At 39.9% G+C, this 15,670-nt stretch overlaps 1 protein-coding gene across 1 annotated transcript in view; it reads left to right on the top strand.

Moving 5' to 3' along the window:
- The window catches only part of shisal1b (shisa like 1b), a 38,430-nt gene extending 29,166 nt beyond the window's left edge, over positions 1 to 9,264 (top strand). Inside the window, exon 5 of the mRNA XM_030731794.1 lies at positions 7,380 to 9,264. Within this exon, the coding sequence (XP_030587654.1) occupies position 7,380 (1 nt within the window). The 3' untranslated portion in view covers positions 7,381 to 9,264. The remainder of the gene's footprint in view (positions 1 to 7,379) is intronic.
- Positions 9,265 to 15,670: the final 6,406 nt, after the last annotated feature.

Raw genomic sequence — 15,670 nt, 5'->3', positions numbered from 1 at the left:
AGGGGGGATTATGGTGGGGGGTTGTCTTTCAGGAGTTGGGCTCAGCCCCTTAGTCCCAGTGAAAGGAACTCTTAATGCTTCAGCAGACCAAGACATTTTGGACAATTTCCTGCTCTTAATTTTGTGGGAACAGTTTGGGGATGGCCCCTTCCTGTTCCAATATGAGTGCACACCAGTGCACAAAACAGGTCCATAAAGACATCGATGAGCGAGTTTGGTGTAGAAGAACTTGACTGTCCTGCACAGAGTCCTGACCTCAAACCGACAGAACACCTTTGGGATGAATTAGAGCAGAGACTATGAGCCAGGCCTTCTCATCCAACAGTAGTGTCTGACCTCACAAATGTGCTTCTGGAAGAATGGCCAGAAATTCCCAGAAACACCCCTAAATCTTGTGGAAAGCCTTCCCAGAAGAGTTGAAGCCGTTATAGCTACAAAGGGTGGGCCAACATCATATTAAACCCTATGGATTAAGAATGGGAGGTCACTCAAGTTCATATGTGTGAAGGCAGACAAGCAAATACTTTTGGCAGTATAGTGTATATAATTTTTTTCACATCTGCTAAAATTTATATACTTCTATCACAGAGAAATTTAGAAACTGTGACACTCTCATTTGATACCACACAGTAGGAAGTGTTACATAACAATGTGTATATATTTGTGTATCTATTGTACAAAATAACTTATTCTGCTCTGATCAGCATATTTCCAGTAGAGACCCTCTTGCTATTTGACAAAAAACATTAAATGTTCAGATGCTAAGAAACCAAATCAGCCATCCCTTTAAGAAACATTTCTTTCATTCTGTGTTTTTTAGCTCACTTTCTTTATCTCTCATTTGCTTGTCTGAGTGTTTTTCTTTGCACTCATTGTTTTGTTGTGTAGAGAGCAACATGGCAGGGAAACTGTGTGTGCAGCGGGACAAATTAGAGCATTTTTAGCATACTTTCCCGAAGCCAACAGCAAGGAAACTCAAACATTCAGGATTCTAATTTCCTAGCAGAGTTGCTTGTTCAGGGTACAGTGCAAACACAGAGATATAGATAGCACTCTCATGATTAGATCCAACTAGGGGTATTACTAACTATTAGTTCACTTAAAACCACAGCTGCTCAGAGTTTAACAGAACTTTTAGAATGCCACCCTTCCTCCCACTAATGGATAATTCTCTGCAAAGCATCTGAGCTGTATGCATCCTTCATCTCAAAATAGCTGCACTCTGTCTCAACATAAACCTTTGTTTAGGAGAAATTTGGTTTAGAGATTCTTGGTTTTAAGTCTGACCAACTCATTAGGGAGCAATCATTAATAATGAATAGAAAAGAACAGGATAATGTGAAAGCTGCAGTGCCTGCCTGGGGCCCGTGGATCATATTTAACTTGAATGAGTCGACTGTGAGTCGCATTAGAAATCATTTGTGGAGTTTCTGCGGCAAAACACCATCTGCTCAACGTTCAGCTTATCTTTTTTATTGCCGCTGAGAGCAGTCACAGGTGTCTCACGGTGTGTTGGGCTGCATGTGACTGTTCTTAGAACATACAAGCTGATTTATGATGCCAGGAGTGACCCATAACACGCTGTAGCTGCAGGGAAGTTTTCTTCTTTTGCCAGACATTGTTTAAACTTTCAGAATATAGCTACACAATCACAGACCACAGCCTGAACAACTGTACATTTTTGTGCAGTCAATTTTTCATCCGGTTCTGTGTCTCCAGACACTGTGCACCCTATCTGTCTCTGATTGTGGTTCAGTCTCCTCCTAGAGGTAGACATCTCTCTCGGGTCATGATAATTTAATGTGGGCAGAGTTTTGACAAATGGCTTTAAGAACCACTGTGGACTGTAGAAGCCATAGATAGAAGAGCTGAGATGCTGCAGAGGGATCCTGGGGCTACTCTGCTGGTATAAACGTGGTTAACTAACACTGAACATATCCGTGGAGCCTCCTCATTAGACATGAAGTCAGTTCAGTATGATAGGACTCATCAATCCTTGACTGGTGAGGTTGACCTGTACTGGCAAGAAGCCAGCATTAAGCCAGAGGAAGTCGATTTAACAAAGGTGTTTGAAATAGCAGCAAACTGCTCATTAACTAAGTGGGCTCAGAAAATGAGAGCATGCAAAGTTCATGGTAATTCATTGTGATGAGTAATGGGAACTGCTTTAGGACTGATAGTGTTTTGGTATCATCTTTTGTAACATCTCTATCTAAATAAAAAGAGTAAAAATGTAACCGCATTTTTTATAAACAGGACAAAATTTACCCAGAGCTAAATATGTTCTTGCATAATCATTTACATCAATAATAAAGTGACAGCTGCTGGGAGCTAAATTCAGTCACCAGCAGTTTCTGGGGCAAGATCAGAATAGCCTTGTTTCAGTTTCACACAGTGAAACACTGCTTATACTTTTTCCTAAATATGTTAAGAAACTGTAATGGGTGATTCTGTGCGTATATCACAGTTGATGATGCCCACACAGTGCGTCATTAGATGGGTTTTATTTGTGGGGGTATTGATCTTTATCCTCAGAGAGGATGCAGAGTAATAGCTCAGAAAACTGGGCCCACTTAGTTGGACATCTGTTGGCCAAGTGTAAACAAACAGAGATGGGGTCAAGTCCCACAACAGGCTCAACAGCATCTAAAAACAACCCAGTCGCACAGCAACTATGGAATCCAGCACAAATGGTAAAGCAGTCCTGATGGCAGGTCGAGCCTCCACTTGCATAGAGAAAGCGCAGCTTTGCGCTCAGCGTGTGGGAATCCTGCTTACCACGTTGCACGTAAGCAGGCTGGTATGTGCTGCTGCAGATCTACTCGGGGTTCAGTGTGGGCGGCCTGAGAAACTGTTATTACCTTTCCTCAGTGGATGCCCTTTATTAAAATCTCATATTCACGTATTCACTTCAGTTTGAATAAATAAAGGAAACTTAACTGTCTCTTTATTCACCAAATGATGTATGAGCCAGGTGAGAGGAAAAATGATTAGCCTGCAAAACAAGGCATTATGGATTATCTTGACTTTATAAGGAGGGCACACTGTTTCTTTCCAAGCAGATGGATGTTTTCTCACAGGGTAACATTCACTAAGAGGAAGCAACAGAGTTTTGAAAGCCACTATTAGAGAGACAATCTTTTTCTGTATTAATACATACCATGGGTTAAAAGTGGGACAATGCATATCCTGGTGTTGAATAGGATTGGACAATTGAGGTTTGACCAATAGCTTGATAAAAGCATGAAAAATATTTGTATGAGAGCTGTTTGCTCTGCACATTTATATATCTTCTATCTAGTGGGCTGGGTGTGCCTTATCCCTGCAGATGACCTGAATCATCTAAACAAAGGATTCCCAAGGAAGTCCTTCTGTAGCTGAAAGATTGTGGACTAGACTGTGGACTCATTGTGCATAAGTTTGATACTGTAGGAGTAGTGATTCTTGTAAATTTTTGACAGATGGATGGAAGACGGATGCCTCCCCATGGCACTGGTCCTTCAACCGGATGAGATGAAAATGAAATCAGGATTTTGGAAAAAATATTTGTGCATAAGTGAAAAGGAACACACAGAAAAGATTCCTAAATGGGTCAACTGGTTAATCTTTATGGAGTAATTGTCACAGTAATCAAATATATCAGCTATAAGTACAAAGGACAGAGCTTAAATTATCTTAGCTTTATTAGCAGAACATCACCTGGAGCTGTTTAAAGCTGAGCTAAAAGTAACAAATATCTGAAATGCTGTTGCAGTGCAGATAAATCTCTACTGGAAAAGGAAGCATCAACAACTTAACATCACTTTACTGAATTAAACAAAAGTGATTATGACACCATTTACTCATATTTTGGACAGGGAAACATTTTCTTCCATTTCCTTCCTTTATGCTTGGTTAAGCTATGAAGGTGCAGACTTTTATTTACCACGCAGATGTGAAATCAAGCAGTGGTAATGATTTTCCCTTTTAGCTCTCAGCAAAATAACAAATTTTAAAGTGTCCAGTTTAAAATCCATTCACATGAATGCATCCTGGGTGACGTAGATGGAGTAGCAGTTGAGCTCATATGACCAAGATGTGGTGGCACAAAAAGTACTGAGAACCCATTAAGATATCACATTGCCACAGCAGCAGGGCTTTCATGCAGCCCTTTAAAAGCACTTCCTGGAAGTTCAGCAGCATTACAGCCCCGCTTGGTTGTCCATCCATGGCTATTAGGACATTAAAGGTTTGGCTGGGTTCCCAGTATCTGCACATCCCTCTTTGCCTACTTGTCCACCTCTTTGCAATTAGTGGTACTGAGGAGCAACATCACGACACAGGAAGGCAGATTTAAAGGAACTGGCTGTGAAAATCTTCTACATCATCACTCATTTACATTCCTTGTGTAGCACGCCCGCTTTGACATTCCCCGTCTCATAACTGGAACAAATCTGATCTTCTCCTGTCGTTCAGTCTGGCTTTTTACTGCATATATTAATTACATTTTGTTTGCTGTTAGTCAGTGCTGAGTAAGACTTACCCTGCAAAAATATGTGTGCGATCTGGTTTTAAAAGAAAAAAAGAAAAGAAAAAAAAGATGCTGGTTTGCTCATGTTCGGTGGTAAAATAATAATAATAATTAAAAAAAAAAAACAACTCAACTTTGGTTAATAAATTCTCAGCATCAGCAAGAAGCTATAGATAAAAGTGAGTGAAATCAGATGTTGGGCAACATCAAATGACACCACTTCACATCAAGCAGATCACGTCACAGATTCCCTTGGCGGCCGATGAATCACTTGGCACCAACTTAGAGCAGCACCACACGCCAGCAACTACCCACTCCCTCAAGGCTGGTAGCTTACTGGGCCAGCTGAGCTTAGCCATGGGTAGAATGGTCTAGGTGAGGAGGCATCTGTCAGCATATTCAACATGTACTTGACTCACCAGCCATCGTAAACACAGCCTCTTACAGTCAGTCATCAGTGGACTCAGTGTTATAGCCCGTCTAGTAAATGCCACCTCCGTCACTCAAGCAGTCTGTCAGTTACATGAGATTGGTCATAGGTAGCCATGCCCAACACCTGCACCTTAACACCTGCTGTGCTGCCTGCAGAGGACGCTCAGCTAGACTCAAAAGGCTGAAACAGAATTTCACATTTTCTTATGTTTTTTTCCTCTGTCAGTGTGATCAAAGCCTACCTCTGTCTCCTGCATATTCACATCCATCTTTGAACTCACTGGCTCGTTTTACTGAGGTAATAATGCAATTGTACATTATGAAATTATTCCTGGCCTGTCTGTCCACAGAGCGGCATGCCAAGACATTGTCCAATTAAAGCAACACACTCCATGTGGTGTGAGTTAATTAACATCATAGATGCAACAAAGACAGCCAGACGCAGAGACAGTTCTGTTCTAAAGGGAAAGAGGAGATGAGCGGGTTTAGCTCTTTGAAAGTTGTGCAATGACTTCTGGCATTGCCAAAAGCAAGTGGGGTTGGTGCAACTTTCCGTGTTTATTTTTGTGCTGTGTTTCTGATCTTTTATTAGATGTGTTTTCACACATTTACTTTGCATTTTCTCTAAAGTGCAGAAAAATATCTTTCAAGAACCAAAAAAACACTCTGTGTCACTCTGCTGATAAAATAATATTTCTGTGTCCTTACAAGGACGGAAGGTAAATCACCACTAAGGTGTGGAAAGTGGAAACTTTTATTTTCCCATTAAAGTGTGGTTGTATTGTTTGGGCAGCAGAAATGACTTCAGTTGGTGGATGTGATTCATAGAGCTGTGGTGGGCTTAGAGTCTTAACAAGAATTACAGACTTGTTAAAATATTCCTGTGAAGCTGGCTGCTTTTTGAAAAGCAAAGCTGGCCCATTTTATTAGTTTTTGTGTTTTCTGGCCTTGAGCTCATTTTCAAGCCAATATGCTGTTATATAAAGATCAGTGTGGACCATGAAACACAGAGCACATACACTGAGATATGAAGCTAAAAGTGTTGAGTCTGAGTCTTTGTTGTCCAGGATCCTGACAGTTTTTCCCAAACAACTTTTGTGGCTACTCTGGAATTTGATGATACAGACATGTACCCTCTTGGCTATCAGATGGTGTTTTGGAGAGGATAAAGCAACAATGTGTCCACAATTTATGAACCATTTCCATCATGTGCATTCTATTTGTAGACATGTTTAGTATTCTAAATACCATCTCATGGCCTTCATCACTGGTGGTTGTATGTCAAGGAAAAGGTTTTGTCATTGTCACATTACCTAAGTATGTGACAAGAAAGTTTAGTTATGTGATAACAGGTGCAGCTTTGCTTAAGTTCAGAGCTTTGATTCTGTCCACTCCACTGAGGTGACTGATTTGTATCTGGCCTGCTGATTTTAAACAGAGGTTTCTTACCTAAAACATAGTTGGTTCAGTGGAGTGATTAGTGATGATTAGCCAATCAGCACAACACTGCTGTTGAGCTCTGTCCAGCAGGAATATTTTAAAAGGCAAGTAATGGCTTGTTTTCCGTGCACCGAGGCATGACTGAAGACAAATGGAGAACCATGCCCAGCTCTTTTTATTTCACCTTGTTTATTATTATTATTAAGATTTATTATGCAAAATTAAACTCTCCTTCCCCATAGTAATTGGCTATAGTGGCCCACTTAGGGTGGCTGGGGCTCAGGCGGTAGAGTGGAATGTCTAACAATCGGAAGGTCCGTGGTTTGCGTCTCGGCTCCACCGGTCGCAGTGTCAAAGTATCCTTGGGCAAGATATTGAACCTTGAGTCTGAAATCTGAAGCCAATTTAGAATTGCCTTAAACCTGCATCTTTTTTGTAATGGGCAGTGGGGAGGGTTGCCAGAATATGTGTGGTTATGGAGAACTCTATGGGAAAAGGCCCTTGGCTAACTGAACTGTGACATCAACACTTTTCTTATCAGTTCAAGGTGTCAATCATTAGTTTTAAGTCATACTGACTAAAAATTATATTCTTTTTGTAAATGCTCCAATTTAGAGTCAGAAGGGAGGCTCATGCAGGATGTGCTTTTGCAGTCGAACCTTGTGTCAGACAAGTCACTATCACTATGCGTGTGCCTCGGTTTCTCAGCCAGATCTCGTTATCATGTGATGTTTCAAAAGACCATGTGAGGGTTACAGACTGAGCCTCACTTACGTCACAGCAGCCGGTGTGCATTTTTTCATGTAAAGAATGCAACCAAGCTTCATCGTGTGACAGAGTTTCACTCATCCCAACTAAATGAATCATCGCTAAGATGTGGTTATCAGCTTCAGAAAAAATATGAAGCTGTACGCCTGTTAGTTATTCATTTATGTTAGAAGCTTAAGAATGAGCCTTAATGCTTCATGTATGTTTTTTCTTTTTTCCTTCTGGGCAGAATGATGCTGCGGGTGGATAAACTGAAGAGTAGCAACACCTGGCTTCCTTACATGGTACAGAGGAGATGTTCCCCAGTCACCCCTCTCTGGACCACAAACACAGCATCACTGGTGGGCTAGCCATACCGTAGTAGCTAGAAGTGACTACTGCCCCTTTCTAATGAGCACAAAATACCCACGGACTAACAGAAGCAGGTGAAATAGCTGACAAAAGCCTGCAAAGCCACACAGAGGAATGTATTGCTGCTGCTACAGCAGAGGAGAGATGGAGGCATTTATCTGCTTATAGGGTTTAACCGATCCCCTAAAGTGTCTGCCAAAGGCCTGGAGTACCCCAAACAAATCCAAGCTGAACTGGATAAACTGTACTTGCAAGTGAGAAAGCTTGCCTGTTAAAAAAAAAAAAAGAAGAAGAAAAGAAAAGAAAAAAAAAAGAAAAAAGCTTCTTTCTAGATATAAAATGTTTATTAAACTGCTGTGTCACTTTGTGTTCAGTAGCAGTTAGACACAGTTGTGGGTTATCTATTTGGTGATTTATTTATGTGAACTAGTCAGAGAAATACATGAGTGGCTAACAATCTGAATATGTAATGGCTTAGGTTGATGCTGAGCATCTCACTTAGAGTAGAATGTTTTTGTTACCTACTGAAACCAGACTAAATGCCTCTGCAGCCACGTTGAAAAACAAATACCTTTGTGTAAAAATGTTGTTGGTCTCCTTTCTGCAAAACAAGTAATTTCTTTAAACAGTTTCCGAAAGGGACGTAACGCCATAAAGTTAAACTGCCGAAGCTCTAACACGAGGGTTTTCTCTCTTCACACAAACATTAATGAGGATCAGGGATGCCTTCACAACAGCCACAGTCTTTATGCTAATTTAAACATATCCTTATCCCTTGGCAGTGAGTCTACAGACTTAATTGAAACCCTTACTTATAAAATTACGAGTGTGTTACAGTTTTCCATAACATCACCCGCTGACCTATTTGACCTTCCTCATTACTAGGGCTGCCTGAGATCAGCTTCATTAGCAATATGATGCAAAATAATATCCATTACTTTCTTTATATGAAGTGTTCCATATCCCACATTGGTAACAGGTAACTGTAAGTAACTAGCCATAATAGAAAATGTTTCCAAAAGAAATATCAGTTAAGCCCCCTTCACTGCCAGCAATAATGTACAGTAGCCTAACCGAAGGATGACATGGTATGTAAATTTCAGTCAGAGCCAGTTAAATGAGCAATGGATAATCACTGAGGTGTATCACAGAAATTTTGGCTCCATTTGCATATGATAAGAAGGTGATGTCAGTGAAATGGAGATACAATATTTCTTTTTTTTGTGTCACCTCTATAAGACAAAAGACTGAGTATTTCTGACTAAAGGAAACTCTTGCACACTCTCAGCATATTTCCTAGTCCAAACTGTCATCTTTTCAAACAGTCACTGATAACATATTTATTTAAATTCTTTGTTTTATTTAACCTCAGCCAAAACCAAGGAGGGAGTTAATATGTGGAATTTGGGATTGACAAAAAAGTGAAGCAATTATTAAACTGTTTAAGATATGGCTGCAACTAAAGATTTTTATTTAATTATTGATGAATCTGCCTATTACTTTATCACCAGATGAATGAATTGCTTGGTCTGTGTTTCAGAAAAGTGAAAATAATGAATTTATCAATATTTAACTGTCACAATGGACAAAGAAAAGCAGCAAATCTCACATTTGGAAGATGAAACTAAGGGAATGTTGGTCATGTTTGTTTTCAAAATCAATAAATGAGCTGATTGGGTTTGGGGGAAAAGCAAGCAAAGCAGGTGCTGGTGCCAGTTTTTAAATGAGTGACAGTGTGTGAAGACCAGGTGAACAGGAGGTAGGTACAGTAGAGGGGGGAGGGAGGGGGGCTTCTGTCCCAATCTTGCATCAGCTGCTGAGCCTGTACAAGCAGCACTTTGCATGTGCACTCAAAGCTAACAGGACCTACTGTTAATCGTTCAGAGTTGGCTGTCTGACGCAACAGAAATTAGACTTGTGTCTTGCCTTCATTTTCCATCTCTCTGTTTCATGAAGTTTAAGTGGAACCTGACAGAACTGTGGTGAAGTGCTATAAGTGGGGCCTGCTAGCGTCATCCTCAGTTATCAGCAATAATATTCAAATTTGTTGAGTTGTTAGAGCAAGTTAATCCCCATTTCAATAGCTAAAGTTTAATTGCGTGTGTGCGTCCCAGCAGGCTTGTGCCGTCGCTTTCAGGAGCAGAGAAGCAGGATGAGTCCGAGGGAAATAATTGGCCCGGAGATCAGCAGCGGTTCAAAAATCGCATTCTCTTGCTGTCTCTCACTCTCTCTCTCGAGCTGCCTCCCTATTCCCAGAGTGTGAACAGCAGTAGGAAACAGGGCAGGAGAGATTTTTAATTAGTCCCCAATGCTGGAATAATGTGAAATATCAGATCCGTAAGAGACTTGTCGCTTTCAGGGCTCCATGCTGTGTTTTGACCTGTAATGAGGAACAGGACATTTGTTCTTATCACCAATAATGTAATACAGTAGTCACACCCAGGGAATTTAAAAAGCTTCATTTTGCCTCTGACAAGCAGTAGCAGGGTCAAAAATGGAGTCCCTCAAGTGATATATGAGGAATCTTTCCTCTGTTTTCTTTTTTCTTTCTTTCTTTTTTTTTTTTAATGTTACAACTCAGCTTTGTGATGTTTTCTGTTTTGTTGAAAACAGTCTTGACTCTGGCCTGATGTGATGTGGTACTGTAAATCGTATCAGCTCAACCCTCTTCCCATGTCAAAAAAATAAATAAAAATATATATATATATATATATATGAAATAATATTTACAGTTAAAAAACAATGGATGGGAAGAAGGAAGCACACAGCTGTTTCAATCTGTCCAGGTTGTCATGGTAACAGTTGCCTTACAGTTGAATACCCACCTGTACAAAGAAGCTTTGTAGTGGTTGATACCTCACTTTTTTTTGGGTGTGGTGGTGATGACGATGATGATAATGTGCACCACGTTCTGTCTATGTATTTACTACTAGATAGACTGAGCAGTACAGTTTTCAGTTCGATTGTTATTGCACTTGTTGACTTTGTATTGTCACGACAGGGAGAAATAAAGTTTTATCTTTTCCAGCGTGTTTAAATGCCTTTGTGTCAAGTGCTCTCTGAGAAAAAAAAAATGCTGTATTGTTAATAATGTCGGAAGCAGTGGTTCTCAAACTGTACAGTGGGCACCAGTGGTGGGGCAGAGAGCAAAATGTGGAGTGAAATGAAGCTGAATGAATATGCTGTAGTAGTAACTGGTTGGCCTTCCTTTTGCCTCCAGAGCTGACCGAATTCTTTGTGGCACAGATTCAACGAGGTGCTGGAAACATCCCTCATATTCGTTCATACTGACATGATCTGCCAGCTGTACATCCATCATGTGAATCTCCCGTTCCACCATATCCCAAAGCTGCTCTGCTGGATTGAGATCTTGAGACTTTGGAGGCCACCTGAGTCCAGTAAGCTCAACGTTATGTTCAAGAAACCAGTCTGAGATGATTTGAACTTTGTGGCATGGCACGTTAACCTGCTGGAAGCAGCCATCAGAAGATGGGTATAAATTAAAATGATGCTCACTTGCTACTAACTACTACTACTTGCTACTAAGTGTGGCAAGAAAATGTCAACCACACCATTACACTACTACCAACAAGGTATGATCTATCCATGTTTTCACGTTATTTAAACCAAACTATGATCCTAACATCTGAATGTCCCAGCAGAAATCGAGACTCATCAGACCAGGCAAAGTTTGTTCAGTGTTCTGTTGTCTATGCTGCTAGTAGCTGCTACTATGCTGACCTTTACTTTACTAAAAATGTAGCCTTTTTAATCTTATTCTTCTAATTGGTTTGAAACAAATTGTGGGGTATATTGCATCACCTAAAAAAAAAAACAAACTTGTTTTTTTTTTTTAGCTCAGTAGTCACTCCATGCAAGTCTTGAGAAGCACTGTAAAACCAAGCTCTGCTGTAAACCTGAAGCAGAGTAGTAACACGTTATGAGAGAAGTGTAAAATTTGTCTGAATATTTCAATAGAAGTACTGTGGAGGTTTATTTTTTATGTTTATTTTAACCTCCTGTTAATCACTAACTAATTTGTTTGAATTTTCTTTCTTGAACTCTTGGTAAACACATTTAATAATTTATCAGTTTTCAACTTTCCCCACCACATTTTGATTTTTTTTTTTGGCAACGTTGCATTCTGCCAGCTGCTCTGACAACTGTTGTTGGCATATTTTATTCAAGCTGGCTAGATAGAGCTAATCATAATTAACTATCTCCTGGTTAACACACACTGAAATGAAAATGAAAGAAAATCCTCATAAAAGAGAAGAGGTGTTAGATATGCAATAGCATTTAGACCTACATAAGCTAATGATCTGGATAGAGTCTGGGGAGGGCACGCACTCCACTGATATACTTCATTGACTGATTGGGGTAAAGAATTTTTTTTAATGAGCTTCCTTAAAGGGCAATTAAAATCTCTGTTTTTCTATTCAGGTGGTCTTTTTTGACTTGACTGATAACCTTTTTACTGCCTTTTCTTAACTTTTGGTTTTCATAACCCTTAGAATGAACTATTTTGCTTTTTTTTTTTTTTTTTTTTTCACTCAGTCAATACACCATGACATGATGCATCCAGCCTTAAGGCAGTGACCTTTTCAAGCTGCCAGAGCCACATCCACACTTGGTCGACAGGGAAACATCATTAAAGCAACGAGCTGATGGTGAAAAACTAAGGCAAAAGACATGCAGCGACAGACAATGTCAGGGCTCAGCACCTTGCGTGAAATCAGACACCTGCTGCCCCTCGTCTTTCACAAAGACCCTGGCAACCAGGAAGTTTGTTATCACATTGTCGAGGTCCCTTTGAGCTCTCCTAATAAGGCCTGACTTGTACTTCTGTACCAACCGTCATGCACCTCTGTCAGTCATGCTGTCACATTCAGCTCATCAGGCAGTTTCATACTGTCATATTTTCTCCACTCAATCCATCTATATCCTCTGCCTTCCTGTATGCCAGTAACCAATGCCCTTCCCATCTGCACATATTAAACCAATTGCTACCATCCATCACCATTTAAAATCCATTGTCTGGATTTCCACATCCTGCTGTTACTGTGGAGCCTCAGATACATCCTGCCAACATTTATCTATTAAAACTCCATTAGATCTCTACTCTCCAGTGCCCCGTCTACTCAGGCCGGATCTTCTGTGGTGCTGACCCACACTAAGATCCATCTGTAGCAGATATTATTGTAACCATTCAAGAGTGCACGTGTTGTACTGCAGTGGGAAACCACACCTGACTACTGTAAAGAAGGACCATACAGGACTGAATGAAGTATGAGCTGGACTCAAACTGAATACAGTGACAGAATCATATAATATATATATATAATTAAGTCAATTAAACAAATGAAACCAATTATTTTCTCCCTTCATTGAATATTTGACTAAATTTCAAAATAAAAGACCCAGTGCAAGCTACATGTTCCACTTCTGAAATGCTCCCCCTGTGATATGAAGCTCTGTAAAGGACAGGTCAGCCCCTAGCTGGAGACAAAACGTCACAGAAATGCATCTGGGATATAGCCAGGATATCTCTTGAATCTAATCTTTTCAAATCTATGTTTTTCAGAGTCCTTAACCTATATTTTAGACCCTGACCTATAGTTATGACTTATGGGACCATTTAATCAAGACATCCCAGAAGTATGAATTAACCAAAACAGTTTTGTTGGTGCAATGGTCAAAAATTTTGTTTGAGATTGAAGTGTGACCATGGAGTCATGTGGCTAATCCTTGTTTGACTGACAGGGTAGTCAATTTCTTATTTTCATTTATTTGTTTTGTTTTTTCATTTTGACAGCCTGCAGTTTTTAAATGTTATTTTTCTATGCTTTAGTTTAGAAGATGGTGTTTGGTGTCATTAAATGAAAGCACAGACAGTGATCCTGCATTGAACATGTTCATTTTGTTAATGAATATACATCTATTTGGATTACAAGTCTAGGACATACGCCAACATCAACGTAGCTGTGAAATCAGAAGTGACAGTAATAAACTTAATCCCACCAAAACTGACACGGCTTTATCTAAACACCAGCACCCGCAAGATCTGCAGCCGCAATGTAAGACACTTCACCTGTGTAGTGAAGCAGTATAATAATATAATTTATTTATTTTTTGCAGTAGCCGTCCCTAATGACAGTAGGAGCAATGGTACTGCGAAATCAATGCTCTGCAGTAAAGATGCACTGATATGTTGCCATAAAAGACAGTAAAGCAAGCTGTCAAGGGTTCAGGTTAAAACGCTTGTAAGTCTCAGCTGAAAAATTAAATGTAAAATGAAAACCTGACAATGTGTGACAGAAACTTTACCCAGATCTCTGGGAAGCCAGATTTACAGTGAAACAATTATGCATATCGTCTGTACACAGTCGCTTACATTCCAAAAGCCAATAAGGCATCATTTTCAACAACAAACCTACCGCAATGAATCATTGCCAATGAGCCCACAAGCAAGCAAGACTCAAGGGGAATTTCAGCACTATAAAAATTAACAGCATGAATAAAAGTGCAACAGCAAAACATCAACCATAACAAAAAATACTGTTACAGTCAGCCACTTCAAGAACATGATTTACAATTAATATCATGTGGTACTACAGATGGTGGAGCAGCAATAAAGAAAAAAGAAACCAAAAAAAGAGAGAAAGCCAGTAGGCACCAAAAATACATCAAACGGATCTGACAGAAAAATAAAAGAGACAGTCTCATAGTTTATTGACAATCCCAGAAACTAAACTGTGCCAACACATGGACTCACAGTTTATGTAAGCACACACAGCTATCTCATAACAACTTCCACTTTTGACTTTTTTGTCAAAGTGGGAAGAAATTGTGAAAAATAGCAGTTAAAAAAATGGACAGTGACATCGGAAAGAACAGGTATCGTCTGGTTGCTTTGAGCACCAAACCAAGTTTTTATTTTTCATACTGGTCCTTAAAATGTTAATAAAGTAACTAAACTGTTGCCCGACTAGTTTGTTTATGGGAGACCACAAGTTAAGGAAAAGGCCAATGTGAAAGTTCAAAAGGTTAATAAAAATGGGTGGGGCTTTAAAATGGGTTTTTATATAGTCATGGCCATTTCATTAGGCACATTCACCCGCTAATTAACACAAATGTCTAATTGGCCAATTGCACAGCAGGAACTCAGTGTATTTAAGTATGCAGCCATGGTCAATTCAAAGCATCAAAATGGGGCAGAAAGGTGATTTAAGCGACTTTGAACGTGGCATGACTTGTATGACTATTTCAGAAACTCCTGATCTGCTGGGATTTTCCCTCACAACCATCCCTAGAGTTTACAGCGAATGGTCCAAAAAACAGAAAATATCCAGTGAGCGGCAGTTCTCTGAACGAAAATAACTTGTTGATACCAGATTTCAGAGGAGAATGGCCAGACTGATCCAAGAGGATAGCAACGCTAATGCAAATAACCACTCATTACAACCAAGTATGCAGAAGAGCATGTCTGAACACACAACACATTGAAACTTGAAGCAGATGGGTTACAGCAGCAGAAGACCCCACCAAGCCCTCTTCTGTCAGGTAAGAACAGGAAGCTGAGGCTACAGTTCACACAGGCTCACCAAAATTGGACAATAGTTGATTGAAACAATGTTGCAATACTTTTATCAATGAATGCTGGTGGTGTAATGGTGTGGGGATATTTTCTTGGTGAAATTTGGCACCCCTAGTACCAACTGACCATTGCTTAAACACCAGACCCTAGCTGAGTATTGTTGCTGACCATGTCTATCCCATTATAAACACAGCGTACACATGTTCTGATGGCTGCTTCGTGCAGGATAAGGTGCCACGTCACAAAAGGAGAGGGAGGTCTGGGTTTCTCCGCTTAGGCTGTTGCTCCCTGTGACCCGGCCCCGGATAAGTGGAAGAAAATGGATGGATGCACAGAATTACCAGAGCTGTGAAAATATATTGGACTGCTTCACTGTGCCATGGTTATTTCAAAATCATTCATAAAATAATTAATTTGATAATGCCTTTGACCATTTATTTGATAATAAACACTAATTCTCATTATTAACTGGATGTAGACAGTAAAATTGTCTTCAGAGTCTACTTAAACTGCTAGAAAATATCACAGAAGATGATTCTGCAGCAGCTCATGTGTTGCATCAGTGTATTTTG

The sequence above is a fragment of the Archocentrus centrarchus genome, chromosome 6 (assembly GCF_007364275.1).
Source record: "Archocentrus centrarchus isolate MPI-CPG fArcCen1 chromosome 6, fArcCen1, whole genome shotgun sequence".
Lineage (NCBI taxonomy): Eukaryota > Metazoa > Chordata > Actinopteri > Cichliformes > Cichlidae > Archocentrus > Archocentrus centrarchus.
The sequence above is the reverse complement of the archived record's forward strand: the minus strand, read 5'-3'. Positions and strand labels throughout refer to the sequence as shown.